Raw genomic sequence first — 19,802 nt, 5'->3', positions numbered from 1 at the left:
ACTCAGAGAGGATATGGAAGCTCTGCACACTCTTCCTCTCCATACCTTGCCTTATGCATCTCCTCCATTTGGCTGCTCCTAAGTTGTATCCTTTATAATGAACTGGTAAACATAAGTAAAGCATTTTTCTAATTCTGTGAGTAATTCTAGCAAATTATTACACCTAATGTGGGGTAGTGGGAACTCCCAAATTTGTAGTCTGCAAGGCAGAAATGTCAGTAGCCTGGCACCCTATTTGTGGCTGGCATTTCAAGTACGGCAAGGGACTGAACCCTTAACCCATGCGGTCTGATGCTAACTCCAGGAGTTAGTATGAAAATTGAATTGAATTGTTGGACACCCATTGGTGTTGATGAATCAGATAATTGGATGGTGTAAGAAAACCCCCAGACCTTCCATTTATGGTTGATTCATTTTCAGTGAGGGTGCCATGACATTCCATGGGGAAAGAATAGTTTTTGTTTTTGTTTTTTAACAACTGGTGCTGGAACAACTGGATATCTATGTGCAAAAGAATTAAGTTGGACTCCTACCTTGCACCATATTGAAAGGTTAACTCACAATGGATCATAGATCTAAATTTAAGAGCTAAATTTATAAAACTCTTAGAAGAAAATGTGGAAGTAAGTCTTTGCAAACTTGGATTAGGCAATGGTTTCTTAGATAGGACACCAAAAGTCCAATCAACATAGGATGCTAAAAGTCCAGTCAAAAATTAGAAAAATTGGACTTAACTTCATTAAAATTAAAAACTTTTGGGCTGCTAAGGATACGAACAAAAAAGTGAAAAACAACAAACAGAATGTGAGAAAATATTTGTAAATCATATAACTGATGAGGGATTTTTATCCAGAATAAAGAACACTTACAACTCAACAATAAAAAGACAATGCAATTAAAAAAACAGGCAAAGTATTTGAATAGACATTACTCCAAAGAAGATATACAAATAATGAATAATCACATGAAAAGTTGCCCAACATCTTTAGTCAGCAGGAATATGCAAATCAAAACCACAGTGGTACACGTCACACCCACTAGTATGGCTATAATAAAAAAGACAGACAACAAGTGCTGGCAAGGACATGGAGAAATCAGAATCCTCATATATTGCTAGTGGGATTGTTCAGTGGTATAGTTACTTTGTAAAACAATTTGGCAGTTTCTCAAAAAAGATAAATATAGAGTTACCATATGACCCAGCAATTCCACTTCTAAGTATAAATCCAAAAGAATTAAAATACATTTGACCCTTGAACAACATAGGTTTAAACAGCACCAGTCCACTTATACTCGGATTTTTTTTCTTCAATAAATACTACTACGGTACTACACGATCTGAGGTTGGCTGAATCCACTGATGAAGAACTGCGGATAGAGAGGGCCAACTATAAAGTTATACTTCATTTTTTGACTTCCCAGGAGGTCAACACCCCTAACCTCTGTGTTGTTCAAGGGTCAAATGCATATATTCACACAAAAACGTACACATGAGTGTTCATAGCAACATTATTCATAATAGCCAAAAAGTGGAAACAACTCAAATGTCCATCAACTGATAGATCAATAAACAAAATGTGATATACCCATTAAATGAAATATTATTTGGCCATAAAAAAGAATAAAGTACTGATACATGACATAACATGGATGAACCTTGAAAATGTTATGCTAAGTGAAAGAAGCCAGACACAAAAGGTCAGATATTGTATGACTCCACTTATATGAAATGTCTACAATAGGTAATCCCACACAAACAGAAAACGATTAGTGGTTGTCAGGGGCTAGATAGGGGAAGGAGGAATGGGGAGGGACTGCTAATGAGTATAGAGTTTCTTTTAGGGCAGCAAAAACATTTTAAAATTGGAGAGTAGTGATGGTTGCACAACTCCGTGACTATACTAAAAACCGTGAACTGTACACTTCAAAATAATGAATTTTATGATATGTGAATTACATGTTAATAAAATTTATTTAAAAATTCATAGACATCAACCTCAACTGGGCCCTTTACAGTGTCAAAAAATCCTACCATTATTCTAATTAGCTGCTTTCCCATTCTCCACAATTTCTTCCACTCTTCTCATACTTGCTCAATACCCCCACTCTTCCCCTCAAACTCCACAGATGACTTTGTCTCTTATGTCACAGAGAAAACAAAAACTGTCAACTAGATCTCTTCTGAATCCTTAACCCATACATCCAATTGTCTATTTGGACAATTTGTAAGCACCCAAAATCAACATGTCCAAATCTGTACTCACCACCTTCCCCTATTTTTCCTTTACAGTTTTCTGTATCATGAAAGAACACTATCATCCTTCATCATTCTGGCTCAAGCCAGAAACCTAGGAGTTAGGTCTCATATCCAAACGTCATTTAAGTCCTATGGGAACTCTATCTCCTAAATAACTTTGAACTTTCTCATTCCTGTTATCTCAGTCCTAGATCAGGCTACCATCCTCTCTCACCTACACTAATAAAATAGCCTAAGTGACCCTTCACAATGTATTCTAGCTCTCTTCTAATTTATCATACTGGGGCCAAAATGGACATTAAATAAAAAAGAAAATCTAATTTTACTCCTCTGCTTAAAACCCAGGACCTTAGAACAACGGTTCTCAAACTTTAGTGTGCATAACAATCATCTAGAAAATTTGTTAAAAATTTGGATTCCTGGGTCCCATCCTCACCTTTATCCAGACTGTGATTCAATAGGTCTAAGGTAGAAACCAGGAATCCAAATTTTTAACAAGCACTCCAGGTGATTCTGATGCAGAGAGTTCATGGGCCACAGTTTAATAACCACTGCCTTAAAAGTACAAAGTGTTTCATGGCCTACAAGACTCTGAATGACTTGGCCCCTCCATACCTTATCTCTTAGCATTCTCTCTTACTTTAAACTAAAGAAAAATTTCTAAGAATAAGCCAAGCTCTGCGTTACCTTGGTACTTTTGCACATACTATTCCTTCTGCCTGGCACACTCTCCTTCTTTATTTGCATTCAGCTTGATTCTATTCCTCCTTACTGTTAAGCTTAAATACCATTTCCTCAGGAAAGTCTTCCCTGATTGTGCAGAGCAGATTAGGACCTCACATTAACAGCAGTTCTCAAACGATGGTCAAGATTCAGAGAGTTCATATGATCAAAACAATTTCCATAACACTTTTTTCCATAATTTTAATTTATAATATTAATATTATATATCAATATCAATAGATATAAAGATCAAAAATAGATAGATATAGATCAAATATAATAGATCAAAAGCTCTATGGGAATCCTCAATAATTTTTAAGGGTAAAGGGGTCCTGAAAACAAAAAGTTTGAGAACCTCTGCTCTAACCATATATCTCATCAAAATAATTGTGGCGCAGAAAGTATTCAATCAATTATTTTTATTTACTATCTGCCTTTCCCTCAATAAACTGTAAGTTCTCTGAAGACAAGAACTTATGGCTAGAATCCCACAGTTAACAGAGTGTCTAGTACATAGTAGACTGTTTTTTTCTTTGTTTGCTTTTTAATATTTATTTATTTATTTATTTTGGTTGCGCCAGGTCTCAGTTAGGGCATGCGGGATCTTTAGTTGCAGTGTGAGGGATCTTTTAGTTGTGGCGTGAGGACTTCTTAGTTGCAGCATGTGAACCCTTAGCTGCGGCATGTGTGTGGGATCTAGTTCCCCAACCAGGGATCGAACCCCAGCCCCCTGCATTGGGAGCGTGGAGTCTTACCCACTGGACCACCAGGGAAGTCCCTGGTAGACTCTATTTGTTGTTGATGTTTTTCTCATTCAGATTCTACCATACTTCATACATCTGGACATACACATAAATATTCAACTTTATCATTGAATATTATTTATTTCATTTAATAAATTACCTCTTGCGGAAGGCTGACGTGCTCTCTCCTTTATCTTGTGTAAAATTAACTAACTCTGTATCATCCAGAACATTTTTCTCAAGTGCTATCTCAGTGCCAGTGTGATTTTTCCATTTCTGAGAAGAACGATATGTCAGCTTGCCAGCAACATGTAAGTCACTGTTACCTGCCCCTCCAAAATTTAGATCATCTTCTTCATATTCATTAGAAGGGAAGGCAAATTGGAATTTTTGTGTTTGTGAAATATAATTTGTGTCTTCATTAGTTATCTTCAAATTTGATGGTAACATTTTTGACCTCTTTCTCTGACCTACAAAAATGGAATATTTTAATTACTACATGTTCTCCTTGAAAACAAATTTTCAAAATGATGATAGAAAAATTTAATAAAATGTTTCAAAACAGCTTACTAGGTAAATATGAAAATAACAAGATAATCTGTAATACTATATGTGATTTTGAAATACAGGTAGTTGTTACTCTTATGGTATATCATAACACTACAGGATACTCAGAAATTAGTTAAGAATTAATGAAATTAAATTTGAAATTTATATTAAACCTACATTATAAAATAGGTTTAATTTCTGACCCACAGAAATAACCATAATTATAATGTTTAAGCATTTATCTACTACAAATGATACAATTATATAAGTAATTATGAAGATTTAAAAATTTATATAAATAATTTATACACAAAAATACAGTGACCAATCATATAAAATGTTACTGAATAGATTCAGTATTAAAATACATGACACAATGCTTTTAAATTTGTAATCTTGCTTCTAAAATCAAGATAAAGGAATGTTTTCATCAAGGTGACAGAATTTTAAAGGTGTCTTTACAGAGACATTATAAGCATCTTTGAAAGGTTTGGAAGGAGTTTGGAGGCCTCATTAGGGCTTAAATTTGCTTTATCATTTATGTGTACATACTATACTACTACATATACGTATTATATATGGGTGTGTGTTCTATTATAACATATAAGAGAATTATCATATTCTATATATGTAATAATTCTACATATTATTTGGTACACACAAGAGTATATAATATGTATTTTCATATATAAAATATATAAAAATTATGAAGCTTAATAACAAAATCTACATGCATGAAACTACCACTCAATTTAAAAATCAGTTTTACTAACATTATCACATTAGACTGCATATACTGTTTGAGTGTGCTTGTTTTCTAGCTTTGTAAAGATGGTAACAAACTATATATAATCTGCATCTTGTTATTTTCACTCAATATATTTCATGAATCTGGTTTCCTAAACCAGAGGATCCTACCTTTAGTAAAGGGTAAGGCAAAAACTAAATAGCAGTGACAGTTTTAATGGTAAGAGGAAACAAATTCACAGAACAATATAACAGGTGTGTCATAATATATTTTATGCATATAATATACATATGTGTGTATATGTAAGTATGGAGAAGGAAAATGTTTCAGATATTAAGATTTGCTGAGCACTATTTTGAATGGGTCTCTAACTTTCATTTTATTCCATTAAAATAAAAGATTCAATATTAGATTTTTTTACATTGACAAGAGCTGAATTGCTTTGGCTTCCCAAAAAATATGTGACAATTTACCTAACAGCATATGACTTTCTATTTCTTCCTCTAATGCTTGAGTATCTGGAATTTCCGAAATCAATGGAGCAGGTGGAAGAAACCAATCCAAAGATTTTTCATTGTGTGGATGGCTATATAAAATATAAAAATATGAATATATGTTAATAAAGATATAACATCAGAAACTACGTATTTATTGAGAGGCAGACAGCAGAAGCAAGAAGAACTACAATCTTGCAGCCTGTGGAACAAAAACCACATTCACAGAAAGACAGACAAGATGAAAAGGCAGAGGGCTATGTACCAGATGAAGGAACAAGATAAAACCCCAGAAAAACAACTAAATGAAGTGGAGATAGGCAACCTTCCAGAAAAAGAATTCAGAATAGTGATAGTGAAGATGATCCAGGACCTCGGAAAAAGAATGGAGGCAAAGATTGAGAAGATGCAAGAAATGTTTAACAAAGACTTAGAAGAATTAAAGAACAAACAAACAGAGATGAATGATACAATAACTGAAATGAAAAATACACTAGAAGGGATCAACAGCAGAATAATTGAGGCAGAAGAACGGATAAGTGACCTGGAAGACAGAATAGTGGAATTCACTGCTGCGGAACAGAATAAAGAAAAAAGAATGAAAAGAAATGAAGACAGCCTAAGAGACCTCTGAGACAACATTAAATGCAACAACATTCGCATTATAGGGGGTCCCAGAAGGAGAAGAGAGAGAGAAAGGACCTGAGAAAATATCTGAAGTGATTATAGTCGAAAACTTCCCTAACATGGGAAAGGAAATAGCCACCCAAGTCCATAAAACGTAGAGTCCCATACAGGAGAAACTCAAGGAGAAACATGCCAAGACACATACTAATCAAATTGGCAAAAATTAAAGACAAAGAAAAATTATTGAAAGTACCAAGGGAAAAACGACAAAAAACATACAAGGGAACTCCCATAAGGTTAACACCTGATTTCCCAGCAGAAGCTCTACAAGCCAGAAAGGAGTGGCATGCCATGTTTAAAGTGATGAAAGGGAAGAACCTAAAACCAAGATTACTCTACCTGGCAAGGATCTCATTCAGATTCAATGGAGAAATCAAAGGTTTACAGACAAGCAAAAGCTAAGAGAATTCAACACCACCAAACCAGCTCTAAAAACAAATGCTGAAGGAACTTCTCTAAGTGGGAAACACGAAAAGAAAAGGACCTACGAAAACAAACCCAAAACAATTAAGAAAATGGTCATAGGAACATACATATCAATAATTACCTTAAACGTGAATGGATTAAATGCTCCAACCAAAAAACACAGGCTCGCTGAAACAAGACCCATATATATGCTGTCTACAAGAGACCCACTTGAGACCTAGGGACACATACAGACTGAAAGTGAGGGGATGGAAAAAGATATTCCATGCAAATGGAAATCAAAAGAAAGCTGGAGTAGCAATACTCATATCAGATAAAATAGACTTTAAAATAAAGAATGTTACAAGAGACAAGGAAGGACACTACATAATGATCAAGGGATCAATCCAAGAAGAAGATATAACAATTACAAATATATATGCACCCAACATAGGAGCACCTCAATACATAAGGCAACTGCTAACAGCTATAAAAGAGGATATCGACAGTAACACAATAATGGTGGGGGACTTTAACACCTCACTTACACCAATGGACAGATCATCCAAAATGAAACTCAATAAGGAAACAGAAGCTTTAAATGACACAATAGACCAGATAGATTTAATTGATATTTATAGGACATACCATCCAAAAACAGCAGATTACACTTTCTTCTCAAGTGCACACGGAACATTCTCCAGGATAGATCACATCTCGGGTCACAATTCAAGCCTCAGTAAATTTAAGAAAATTGAAATCATATCAAGCATCTTTTCTGACCACAACACTATGAGATTAGAAATCCATTACAGGGAAAAAAAACGTAAAAAACACAAACACAGGCTAAACAATACGTTTCTAGATAACCAAGAGATCACTGAAGAAATCAAAGAGGAAATCAAAAAATACCTAGAGACAAATGACAACGAAAACACGACGATCCAAAACCTATGGGATGCAGCAAAAGCAGTTCTTAGAGGGAAGTTTATAGCTATACAAGCCTACCTAAAGAAACAAGAAAAATCTCAAGTAAACAATCTAACCTTACACCTAAAGGAACTAGAGAAAGAAGAACAAACAAAACCCAAAGTTAGCAGAAGGAAAGAAATCATAAAGATCAGAGCAGAAATAAATGAAATAGAAACAAAGAAAACAATGGCAAAGATCAATAAAACTAAAAGCTGGTTCTTTGAGAAGATAAACAAAATTGATAAACCATTAGCCAGACACATCAAGAAAAAGAGGGAGAGGACTCAAATCAATAAAATTAGAAATGAAAAAGGAGAAGTTACAACAGACACGACAGAAATACAAAGCATCCTAAGAGACTACTATAAGCAACTCTATGCCAATAAAAAGGACAACCTGGAAGAAATGGACAAATTCTTAGAAAGGTATAACCTTCCAAGACTGAACCAGGAAGAAACAGAAAATATGAACAGACCAATCACAAGTAATGAAATTGGAACTGGGATTAAAAATCTTCCAACAAATGAAAGTCCCGGACCAGATGGCTTCACAGGTGAATTCTATCAAGCATTTAAAAAAGAGCTAACACCCATCCTTCTCAAACTCTTCCAAAAAATTGCAGAGGATGGAAAACTCCCAAACTCATTCTATGAGGCCACCATCACCTTGATACCAAAACCAGACAAAGATACTACAAAAAAAGAAAATTACAGACCATTATCACTGATAAATATAGATGCAAAAATCCTGAACAAAACACTAGCAAACAGAATCCAACAACATGTTAAAAGGATCATTCACCATGAGCAAGTGGGATTTATCCCAGGGATGCAAGGTTTCTTCAATATACGCAAATCAATCAATGTGATACACCAAATTAACAAATTGAAGAAGAAAAACCATATGATCATCTCAATAGATGCAGAAAAAACTTTTGACAAAATTCAACACCCATTTATGATAAAAACTCTCCAGAAAGTGGGCATAGAGGGAACCTACCTCAACATAATAAAGGCCATATATGACAAACCCACAGCAAACATCATTCTCAACGGTGAAAAACTGAAACCATTTCCACTAAGATCAGGAACAAGACAAGGATGTCCACTCTCACTGCTGTTATTCAACATAGTTTTGGAAGTCCTAGCCATGGCAATCAGAGAAGAAAAAGAAATAAAAGGAATCCAAATTGGAAAAGAAGAAGTAAAGCTGTCACTGTTTGCAGATGACATGATACTATACATAGAGAATCTCAAAGATGCCACCAGAAAACTACTAGAGCTAATCAATGAATTTGGTAAAGTTGCAGAATACAAAATTAATGCACAGAAATCTCTTTCATTCTTGTACACTAACGATGAAAAATCTTAAAGAGAAATTAAGGAAACACTCCTATTTACCATTGCAACAAAAAGAATAAAATACCTAGGAATAAACCTACCTAGGGAGACAAAAGACCTGTATGCAGAAAACTATAAGACACTGATGAAAGAAATTAAAGATGATACAAACAGATGGAGAGATATACCATGTTCTTGGATTGGAAGAATCAACATTGTGAAAATGACTATACTACCCAAAGCAATCTACAGATTCAATGCAATTCCTATCAAATTACCAATGGCATTTTTTATGGAACTAGAACAAATCATCTTAAAATTTGTATGGAAACACAAAAGACCCTGACTAGCCAAAGCAGTCTTGAGGGAAAAAAACAGAGCTTGAGAAATCAGACTCCCTGACTTCAGACTATACTACAAAGATACAGTAATCAAGACAATATGGTACTGGCACAAAAACAAAAATATAGATCATTGGAACAGGATAGAGAGCACAGAGATAAACCCATGCGCCTATGGTCAACTAATCTATGACAAAGGAGGCAAGGATATACAATGGAGAAAAGACAGTCTCTTCAATAAGTGGTGCTGGGAAAACTGGACAGCTACATGTAAAAGAATGAAATTAGAACACTCCCTAACACCATACACAAAAATAAACTCAAAATGGATTCGAGACCTAAATGTAAGACCGGACACTATAAAAATCTTAGAGGAAAACATAGGAAGAACACTCTGACATAAATCACAGCAAGATCTTTTTTGATCCACCTCCTAGAGTAACGGAAATAAAAACAAAAATAAACAAATGGGACCTAATGAAACTTAAATGTTTTTGCACAGCAAAGGAAACCATAAACAAGATGAAAAGACAACTCTCAGAATGGGAGAAAATATTTGCAAATGAATCAAGGGACAAAGGATTAATCTCCAATATATATAAACAGCTCATGCAGCTCAATATCAAAAAAACAAAGATCCCAATCCAAAAATGGGCCAAAGACCTACATAGACATTTCTCCAAAGAAGACATACAGATGGCCAAGAAGCACATGAAAAGATGCTCAACATCACTAATTATTAGAGAAATGCAAATCAAAACTACAATGAGGTATTACCCCACAGCAGTTAGAATGGGCATCATCAGAAAATCTACAAACAACAAATGCTGGAGAGGGTGTGGAGAAAAGGGAACCCTCTTGCACTGTTGGTGGGAATGTAAATTGATACAGCCACTATGAAGAACAGTATGGAGGTTTCTTAAAAAAGTAAAAATAAAATTACCATATGACCCAGCAATCCCACTACTGGGCGTATACCCAGAGAAAACCATAATTCAAAAAGACACATGCACCCCAATGTTCACTGCAGCACTATTTACAATAGACAATAGCCAGGTCATGGAAGCAACCTAAATGCCCATCAAAGATGAATGGATAAAGAAGATGTGGTACATTTATACAATGGAACATTACTCAGCCATAAAAAGGAATGAAACTGGGTCATTTGTAGAGACGTGGATGAATCTAGAGACTGTCATACAGAGTGAAGTAAGTCAGAAAGAGAAAAACAAATATCGTATATTAACACATATATGTGGAACCTAGAAAAATGGTACAGATGAACCGGTTTGCAAGGCAGAAATTGAGACACAGATGTAGACAACAAACGTATGGACACCAAGGGGGGAAAGCGGCGGGGGGATGGGGGTGGTGGTGGGATGACCTGGGAGATTGGGATTGACATGTATACACTGATGTGTATAAAATGGATGACTAATAAGAACCTGCTGTATAAAAAAATAAATAAAATTCAAAAATTCAAAAAAAAAAGACTTAGCCTATGAACAAATAAATGTAATCATGGGCTACCTTAAATGTTTTGTAATACCTCCCCATATGTGTTTTTTAAAATGTGAATTTTCAGAGCCAAAAAATATATAATAATTTTATTTAAGAAAAAAAAAAAGAAACTATGTATTTATTAATTAAACATTACTCAATTACAGACTCTTAAACTTAATATACTACCTTTCTGCGGTGACTTTGACTTATCCCTATATAGCAGCATTCCTTTTTCCTTGTGTGTCATGGGATTAATGACACTGCTATGTGAGATATGCTACCTAAATAATGGCTATAACTCCATTTTCTTTTCTCCAATTCAAATGCTTGTGACAGGAATCTTAAATCTGCTCCAATATAAAAAAGAAAGTAGTAAATCATTCTGAAACTTTAGCATCTTAACCAATACAAGTAACAAATTACTGATGATACACCTGACATCTAATCATGGGTCACAAGTATGTAAATGACACCAGTATTGGTATTCTAGAGTACTCCTAAAACATTATTACGAATTAATGTCTTAACCCAAATATTCTTGGTCCAGAACCATCTATAACCACGGAAAATCCAAGAAAACTGTTGAAACTGACAATCACTTTGTAAACCTACAGTAATTGATGAGATTTTTGTCACCCTGTTTACATTGTTAACTACCTTTCCTTATCTTTCAGCTGTGATCCTGTTAACATATAATGTTTTAATGTTTCCTTTCCAACCAAAGTTGGCTTGTCCTTCATTAGAAGAAAAGATAAGCATTAGGTAACAAAATAAAGTTGAGAAGAATACCACATAAACTGTCTAAGCCAAGTCCCAAGGATTTTATGATTTTTTCTTCTCTCTTTATTTAGGATTTTAAACTCCCAGAAGTGAGAAGCCCAGTCTTTCAATTTTCTGCCTCTTACAGCACCTCAAACATAGCTACTACAGCTCTATTTTCTAAACCAAAAATCTGTAACACATCACCTGACAATGTCTGACAGATTGTCTGACAATACACCAAAGCAACTGAAATTTAGGACTATGTCACAGAGTCCCCAAGATCACCGCCAGGGTCAATGATTCCCTAGGACAACTTACAGGACTCAGCATATAGTCCTACTCATGACTGTGGGGTGAAGTCCAGGAGAAACCAGACACAAGCTTCCAAAGGTCCTCTCCCACTAGAGTAACACAAGATGTGCTTAATTCCCCCAGCAACAAGTTGTGACAACACACGTGAAATGTCGCCAACAAGGGGAGTCATTAAAGACTTAATGCCCAGGGTTTTTATTGAGGGCTACTCATGTAAGCATCCCTCTCTGGCACATACCTAAATTCCAGATTCCCAGAAGAGCAGATGTTCATTATAAACCACATTATTTTTATAAACAGTTTTTACACAATGAGCCAATTTATCAGTCAATGGTAGGAATCTTCCTAAAATCCAAGTTCTCAGACTCCAGCCAGAGGCCAACCTTACAAGTAGGCCTTTTCAAAGATAGTGGTTTGGGCCTGGTATATTAACTCTTTTCTGCACAGAGACTATTCCTAAAAATCCAAGAAAGATGTTAACAAGATACAAAAAGCACACATCTAGCTCTCTATTCAGCCTCCCCATAAAATCAAATCTTCCTTGATTTCCGTATTTTCCAGAGGTGTCATCATTCTCCCCATCACCCAGAATCCAAACCATAGTACAGTCTTTTACCCACTATATCCAGACACATACTGTCTCTTATTGCATCTTCCTTATAAAGCTTCTTGAATACATCACTTCCTTGTATTTCCATTAGCACTATCCTAATCAAGGCTCTAAGCAACTTATGTCTGATTGAGAACAACAGTGTTTTAATTGACCTCACTGCCTCTGGGCTTTCTCTCTATATTTCATATACTCTTATCACATTAATTTGGAATTGTTTCATGTTATTCCATTCAAAATCCTTCAGTGGCTTCTAAATAACACCAAACTTCCTAGAGGCTTTAGGTCACATTACAGTTTCAATTCTCCTACATGTCCCTTATAGTACAGACCAAAGTGAACTACTTGTATACCAAACACATAATACATTCTGTCCCTCCTTATCTTTGTTCAAAACTATTTTCTTTATTTGGCTTACCCCTATACCCGACACTACCCCTATATCCAACTATAGAAGTTCAACTGTTTTTTTTTTCATTCATTAATCAATTCAACAATTATTTACTGAGTACTATGTGCCAGGCATTGTTTTAGGCAGCAGAGCGTATGCTCATTCAAAATCCATTTCTAATCTTACATTCACAAAATCAGGGAACTAGATCCCACATGCATGCCACAACTAAGAGTCCGTATACCACAGCAAAGGAGCCCACATACCGCAACTAAGGAGCCTGCCTGCCGCAACTAAGACCCGGTGCAACCAAATAAATAAATAAATATTTTTTTTAAAAAAGAATTATCCAGTCCTTCAAAGCCTGAAGTCTCCCCCAACTACCATAAAGCCTGACCTAAACAGTCTGGCCCAAGTCTCTCTCCAAATCTGAAATTTCTTTGCATGAATATATGCTTATAATTTGCTTTGCACTTATTTTTTTGTATTGTTAGAAGAGCAACCATATGTTCCAAATTTGCCCAGGCCAGTCTTGATTAACACCTGTTGCTTCATTTGGATGCACTCTTTCACTCTCAAGTGTCCCAGTCTGAATTACATGGTCACATTATTTATGAATGACCTTTCTACATGTGTATTTAACCTCAAATAGGCTTTAAGTTTTTTAAAAGTAAAAGTCTGTTTCATTCTTTTTCTATCCCTTTCAGCATTCAGTCAATATTTGAATTAATATTTGAATGAATGGAAGAATAAATGAAGCAGTAAATAATTTACTCAATGCTTCATTAAAAAGGGTAATACAATAAAACAAATACATAGAAAACTTAGAATTAAAGTGATTCACATGTGAAACTCCATAAAAGCCAGTATTTAACAGACTCCCTATTCCCCATTCATATTTCCTTTGGTACCACATCTTTATTTCCACCCCTACTTCCTGCCTGCACTGAATCTGCCTATCACACTTGGCCTTTGGTACACTGCCCTTTCTGTTTCCAAAAGGTGCCATCACCACCCCTTGTCCTGAGCTACTCTTTGACCATTACTTTCAGTCTTTACTTCAGCCAAAAATAATTTGAACAAACCAGAAGTGCAAATGAATGAAAGCCAAATAGACAAGAATCTACTCTGTTTTTAAAATTGTAACATTTAACATGTTAAACTTCAGTTACTCCCTTATATCTGAATTCCATGTTTACCAAGCATATACCTGAAATGTCATTCTGTTGATCCCTCATTTTTTATTTATAAATTTACCAGAGAGAAAACTAAAATGCCTTAAAAATCAAAAACCCTTAAGCAATATACTGTTATCATTCTTTAAAGCAGACTTACTTTTCAGCTTCATCTGTTTTTTCAAAAAACAAATTATCCAAGGAAAACAAGGAGTCATTTGATTTCAGCATTGTTCAAAACTGGACTTTGTCACAAATCTAAAAAATACCAAAAAAAAAAAAAAGTTTATGTTCTATTTACAAATATGTAGAAACAAAATTTCTGGATCCATAAACTATAATCATTAATTTCCCAAAATAACCACAGATAGCCTTTCAGCAACATCTTTTGTAACTTCCTCCAAAGTGCTTAAATATTCAAATACATTATTCTCTGTTCTCCACTCATTCATACATATTCACATACGTACCCCTCTCTTCATTCTGCACCAATGCTTAAGAGTGTGTTTTCTTCCATTCTCCACCTGACAAATTCCTACCCATTCTTAATGGCACAGGTCAGACGCCATTTCTTCTTCAAAGGTTTCTCTGAATTACCCAAAAGCAGAATTAATGGCTCCTTTCGGGCTCCTAAAATACTTTGTTCATACCATTATTTTTGAGTTAGGATAGTGCATTTTATTGTGAATGTATGTGTTTCTAACAATATACTGTGTACATATGCAGGGATTTCCTTCAAAATCAAGGGATAGAGTAGATTTGCTTCAAAATAAAGAGAGAAATGTTGAGGGTTATTGATGAAACAAGATTGGCAATGAGTTGATAATTGCTAAAGCTACATAATAGGTACGTGGAGTTCCTCATAATGTTTATTTTTATATATGTTTGAATTTATCAAAATAAACAAATTTACTAGCTTAACATATATATGTATGTTTACATTATATTACATAGCATATATATAAATGTTTACATTCCTTTTTAACAAGATAATTTTTACATCCAAAGATGTTATCTGAATGTAAAGGATAAAAACATTCAGCATTGGCTACCTGGGAATATAGCAAAAATCTAGGGCTGAACAAAGCCTCAAATTTAACAGGAGACAGTAGAACTATTTCTACAGATACATACATTGCAATTCTTCCCCCTGCACATCAACACTACATCTCAACTTTTTTTTAATTTCTGAAACATGATATAAGATTCTATATGACAAAACATGAAATCAGACGCACATATCATAAAATATAAAATCACATTTCTATTTATTCTGTGATAGTTAATACATTGCAAAGCTTTCCTTAGGATGGAAACTAAAATCAAAGACACTATATGAGCGCCATCTCGTGGAGAAATCCATATTACCAAGTCAGAGCAGTGTGTGTATACGTATGTTTGTATGTATGTACGTATTGATCGATTGATTGATTGCTGCACCAGGGAAGTCCAGTCCCTTCAATTTTGAGTCCTCCCTGATGTGATAGTGAAACACATGTGGAAGTACGTGGGGGAAAGAGGCATGCTTCCACATGCACCCCTTGACAAAATGCTACTAACAAGAGGGCTAAATTTGATTACATTAGGACTGTTCTTAACTTTATCAGAATACTGTGGGGTTTTTCATTGGTTTAGTTATTGGGCTTTTCCCCTTTCCACCTGTTTAGCTTAGTTGTCCTTTTCATTTTTCTCAATTTATTAATCGCTTAGTCACCAACAAAAAGAAACAGGAAAGTTGAAACAAGGTAGCATGGTTCTATAAACGTCTAAAACAATTTAATTATGTGGACAATAGAAGCCTAGGATAACAGGGTGGGAGGCAGAAGGGAGTCACTCAGATATTGCTAACTGGAGTCTTTAACAACTTATTTAAGTAAAGAATTTCAGAAGTTGGAAACAATTACCCGATAAAGTATAAATAAAAGTGCCAATCATGTTTCTATATTATCCAAAAAGTAACAAATAAAATATTCCCTTTCTAGTCTTAGGAAAATTATATAATTTTAAACAACAAAAAGAGTTTTCCAAATTAAAACATACCAGACCACTTTTATATGGTACCTCAGAATTTAAGTAGAAACTCTTAAGGCTGACAGGCACATGTTTGAACTCTTTATTCTAAAAGAAGCTGCAAACAAAACAATAAAACTGCAAATTAAAAATATTTGTTTCTGAAAAAAAATATTTCATAAATTAATCTAAAAACCTCCTATATAAACAGCAAATATTTTCAAGAGAACTTTTGATTTGACTCCTAGTTCTGGCATAAAAGAGAATATAACTTGTTTGGGTCCAGAATAAAAACATTATGTATATATTTTAGTTCTGATGCAGTCCTATGAAAGAAAACCTCCTTTATCTAAAATACTCCATCCCCATACTTTGCATTATTTTTCTTCACAGCACTAATTTATAACTGTTCAGTTGTTTATCTTTCTCCCTGTAGAGGAAGCAGGGACTTTTTACTCATTAGTGTATTCCTATAACCCAGAACAGTGCCTGATACACAGTAGATGGTCCATAACAATTCACTGTGGAATAAATACATTAGCAATGTTCAGTTTATAAAAATAATTTATATAAAAATAATTTTCCGTCAATTCTGAGGCTTAAAATTTTACCCCCCAATCTTTAATATTCAGTGTTAAAATGTGATTTGTTTTTCTAATTCAGGATTCACGAAATCAAATCATGAAGGTTCTAAAAGACCGTGGGATTCGGCACTTGAATTATGTAAATAAATATATTTTTCTAAACATAGGTCCTACAAGGGACGTTACCATATTTCAATATGAGTTTGTCATTGTAGGAGATGACAGATTTTGGATTAATTAATTTTAAGTTTTAGGTTTAGAGTCAGATTTTCTAAGTTTCCACATTAGATTACAAAGTTCTAGTTTCAGCATGTGGTATAAAATTATGTTTTCTTTTTTTAAGTGCTTGCTTCTGCTCTAACTAATCACTCTTAAAATATTTAAACTGTTTCTGTAACTACATAATTTATTGATTGTTGAAATGACCTGCACCTTACCTAATTATTTTAGTGACAATTTAGCATCTTCTTACCTTCTATAATCCTTATTGTATAAGATGTTCAGATCTATTAGTTATCTCTTAGAATTTTTACTCTCAGAAATATATTTATTTCAAAAGTGCAGAAACCCAGATACGAAATATTGATTTGCCAGAAACCGGTAATCAGTGAAGACTCAGACCAACATTCACTGGAAAAACCAACCATCACAAATGACTGCAGGGAATTTGACAAAAGTAAGAGAATGAACGTGGGAACAAATTAATACCCCGAGTCTCGGCCGAGAGGTCCTTACAGTCGGAGCGCCTGATCTCCACCACGTCCCCGGGGGACCCACGGGGCCGGGAAGTTCCAGCAGGAACCGAATCTGGGTCTGAAGAAAAAATACCCCCGTGATGTTCCCAAAATCCGAGAAAGCCCACCCCAGACTCGCGGGCGCAGGGTGGAAGACTTCCGGCCGGGTGAGTGGCCGAGACGCGAGCGCGGGCGCCGGCACCGGGCCCGCGGGGCTGCAGGTCGCGTCGCTGTGGACACGCGGCTACACGCGCGCCGGCCACCAGTTCCCGCCCCGGGAGGGAAACACACTTGGAAATAAACTCGCGGGGCTCCAGGAGCCATCAAAGCAAAACAAGAGTGCGCCAGCCGACCCCTCAAGAGGCGGAGCCGCCTCAGGCCTCGCCCGCCCCTTCTGACGCGAAGGCGGCTGAGGAGCCGCGCGGCCTGGGGTCGGGGTCGGGGTCGCGCCGGCGGTCCTACACCTCGCCGCGCCCGTCCGCTGTCGCCCGACACTCGGCTGGGAAGCTCAACCACTTCGCCACGGCCAACCTGACCCCTCTCTCTCCCCGCGGGGTCCCCGTTCTCCCGTCCCTTCCTCCCTGTGAGACGCAACGGGCCCCAGTCCCCACCTTCCCCAGCTGCCGTCCCAGCTGCCCGCTCTCCCCTCCCCGCCGGCCCTCAGAGCCGAGCGCCTATTCACCGGTCCCCGGAGGACCCCCAGCCTAGCTAAGCCGAGCTCCAAGCAATGGATCGCCAGGACACCCAACCTTCCCTCCTCTCCTTCTTTCCCCCAGAAGTTTATAATTCCTTTTTAATATATGGCTCTCAGGATACTGTGGCTTATTCTCATTGAATACAAATCTTAATCCTTCCCCCAGCTCTTGGTAACTCTACTTTCCCTCCCGAAGAATTTGCTTATCCTAGGTACCTCATATAAGTGAACTCACAGTATTTGTCCTGTGTCTGGTTTACGTCATTTAGCATAATGTTTTCAAAGTTCATCCATGTTGTCGCAAGTATCAGAGTTTCATTCCTTTTTAAGGCTGAGTATTCAATTTGTATGTATATACCACATTTTGTTTATCCATTCACCCATGGATGAACATTTGTGTTGTTTCCAACCTTTTGGCTATTGTGAATAATGCAGCTATAAAAATTGTAAAAATCTGTTCTGGAACTTATGGTTACCAGGGGGGAAGGGTGGAGGGAAGGGATAGTTAGGGAGTTTGGGATTGACATGTACATACTGCTGTATTTAAAATGGATAACCAACAAGGACCTACTGTATAGCACAGGGAGCTCTGCTCAATATTATGTAACAACCTAAATGGGAAAAGAATTTGAAAAAGAATAGATGCACATATATGTATAACTGAATCACTTTGCTGTACACCTGAAATTAACACAACATTGTTAATCAACTATACTCCAATACAAAATAAAAAGTTTTAAAACAATAAATGAAAAACATTTGAAGCAGAAAAAAAAATCTGTTCTCAGTCCCTGCTTTCAATTATTTAGATAAATACCTAGGAGTGGAATTGCTGGGTCATATGATAACTCTAAGTTTAATTTTTTGAAAAACAACCAAACTGTCTTCCACAGTTAGTATACCACTTTACAGTCCCACTAATAATGCAGAAGCATTCCAATTTCTCCACTTCCTTGCCAACACTTGTTATTTTCCATCTTTTACAAATTTTAGTCATCCTAGCAGATGTGAAGTGGTATCTCATTTATTATGGTTTTGATTTGCATTTCCCTAAGGACTAATGATGTTGAGCATCTTTTCATGTGCTTAATGGTTATTTTAATATCTTTTGGGGGAAATATCTATTCAAGTCCTCTGCCAATTTTTTGTGTTATTTATGATTTTTTTTATTGATTATTATCTTTTTATTATATATTTTTTAAAATATTCTGGATATTAATTCTTTATCAGATATATGATTTACAAATATTTTCTCCCATTTAGTAGGTTTTCTTTTTGCTCTCTTGACAGTATCATTTGATGCACAAAAGTTTTTAATTTTGGTGAAGTCCAATTTATCTTTTTTCTTTTGTCACCTGTGCTTTTCTTGTCTTATCCATGAAGTCACTGCCAAATTCCAATATCATGAAGATTTACTCCAATGTTTTCCTCTAAGAGATTTACAGTTTTAGCTCTTAAGTTTACATCTTTGATCCATTTTGGGCATGCCATGGACCAACAAGGTGTATTTATTTCAAATAAAGGTGGGGGGTGGGGGGTGTTGTCAAAATATAGTTTCTTGAAAGACTGGAAGAGCTTGAAAGACAAATAATAAGTATTCATGACACAGGAGGAAGATAGATTTCTGCTGATACAACTGATGCCATAGGTTCTGTCTCATAAATTCAACATAATCAAAATTTTTCCCTACTTTGTAACCTCCACTCTTTTTAAACTCTGATCAGGAGGAACTGATATTGAAATATTGGTGCTGATGGCTTTAGAGAAG

General features: G+C 35.8%; 1 protein-coding gene across 3 annotated transcripts in view; it reads right to left on the bottom strand.

Annotated features, from left to right (window-relative positions):
- HFM1 (helicase for meiosis 1) overlaps positions 1 to 19,588 on the bottom strand; it is a 150,746-nt gene extending 131,158 nt beyond the window's left edge. Inside the window, exons 1-5 of one of the 3 annotated variants that reach the window (XM_082476329.1) lie at positions 17,952 to 19,588; positions 17,315 to 17,419; positions 14,173 to 14,270; positions 5,494 to 5,606; positions 3,884 to 4,193 (exon numbers count right to left, since the gene is read on the bottom strand). In XM_082476329.1, coding sequence (XP_082332455.1) covers positions 3,884 to 4,193; positions 5,494 to 5,606; positions 14,173 to 14,243 — 494 coding nt within the window. In that variant the 5' untranslated portion in view covers positions 14,244 to 14,270; positions 17,315 to 17,419; positions 17,952 to 19,588. Of the gene's footprint in view, positions 1 to 3,883; positions 4,194 to 5,493; positions 5,607 to 14,172; positions 14,271 to 17,314; positions 17,897 to 17,951 lie in introns of those variants that run through there. The other 2 variants (XM_082476331.1, XM_082476330.1) reach the window with 2 other exon arrangements.
- Between the last annotated feature and the right edge of the window lie 214 nt (positions 19,589 to 19,802).

This window comes from Balaenoptera physalus (genome assembly GCF_965194825.1).
Source record: "Balaenoptera physalus genome assembly, chromosome: 1".
Taxonomy (NCBI): Eukaryota; Metazoa; Chordata; class Mammalia; order Artiodactyla; family Balaenopteridae; genus Balaenoptera; species Balaenoptera physalus.
This window is presented reverse-complemented; position numbering and strand designations above follow the sequence as displayed.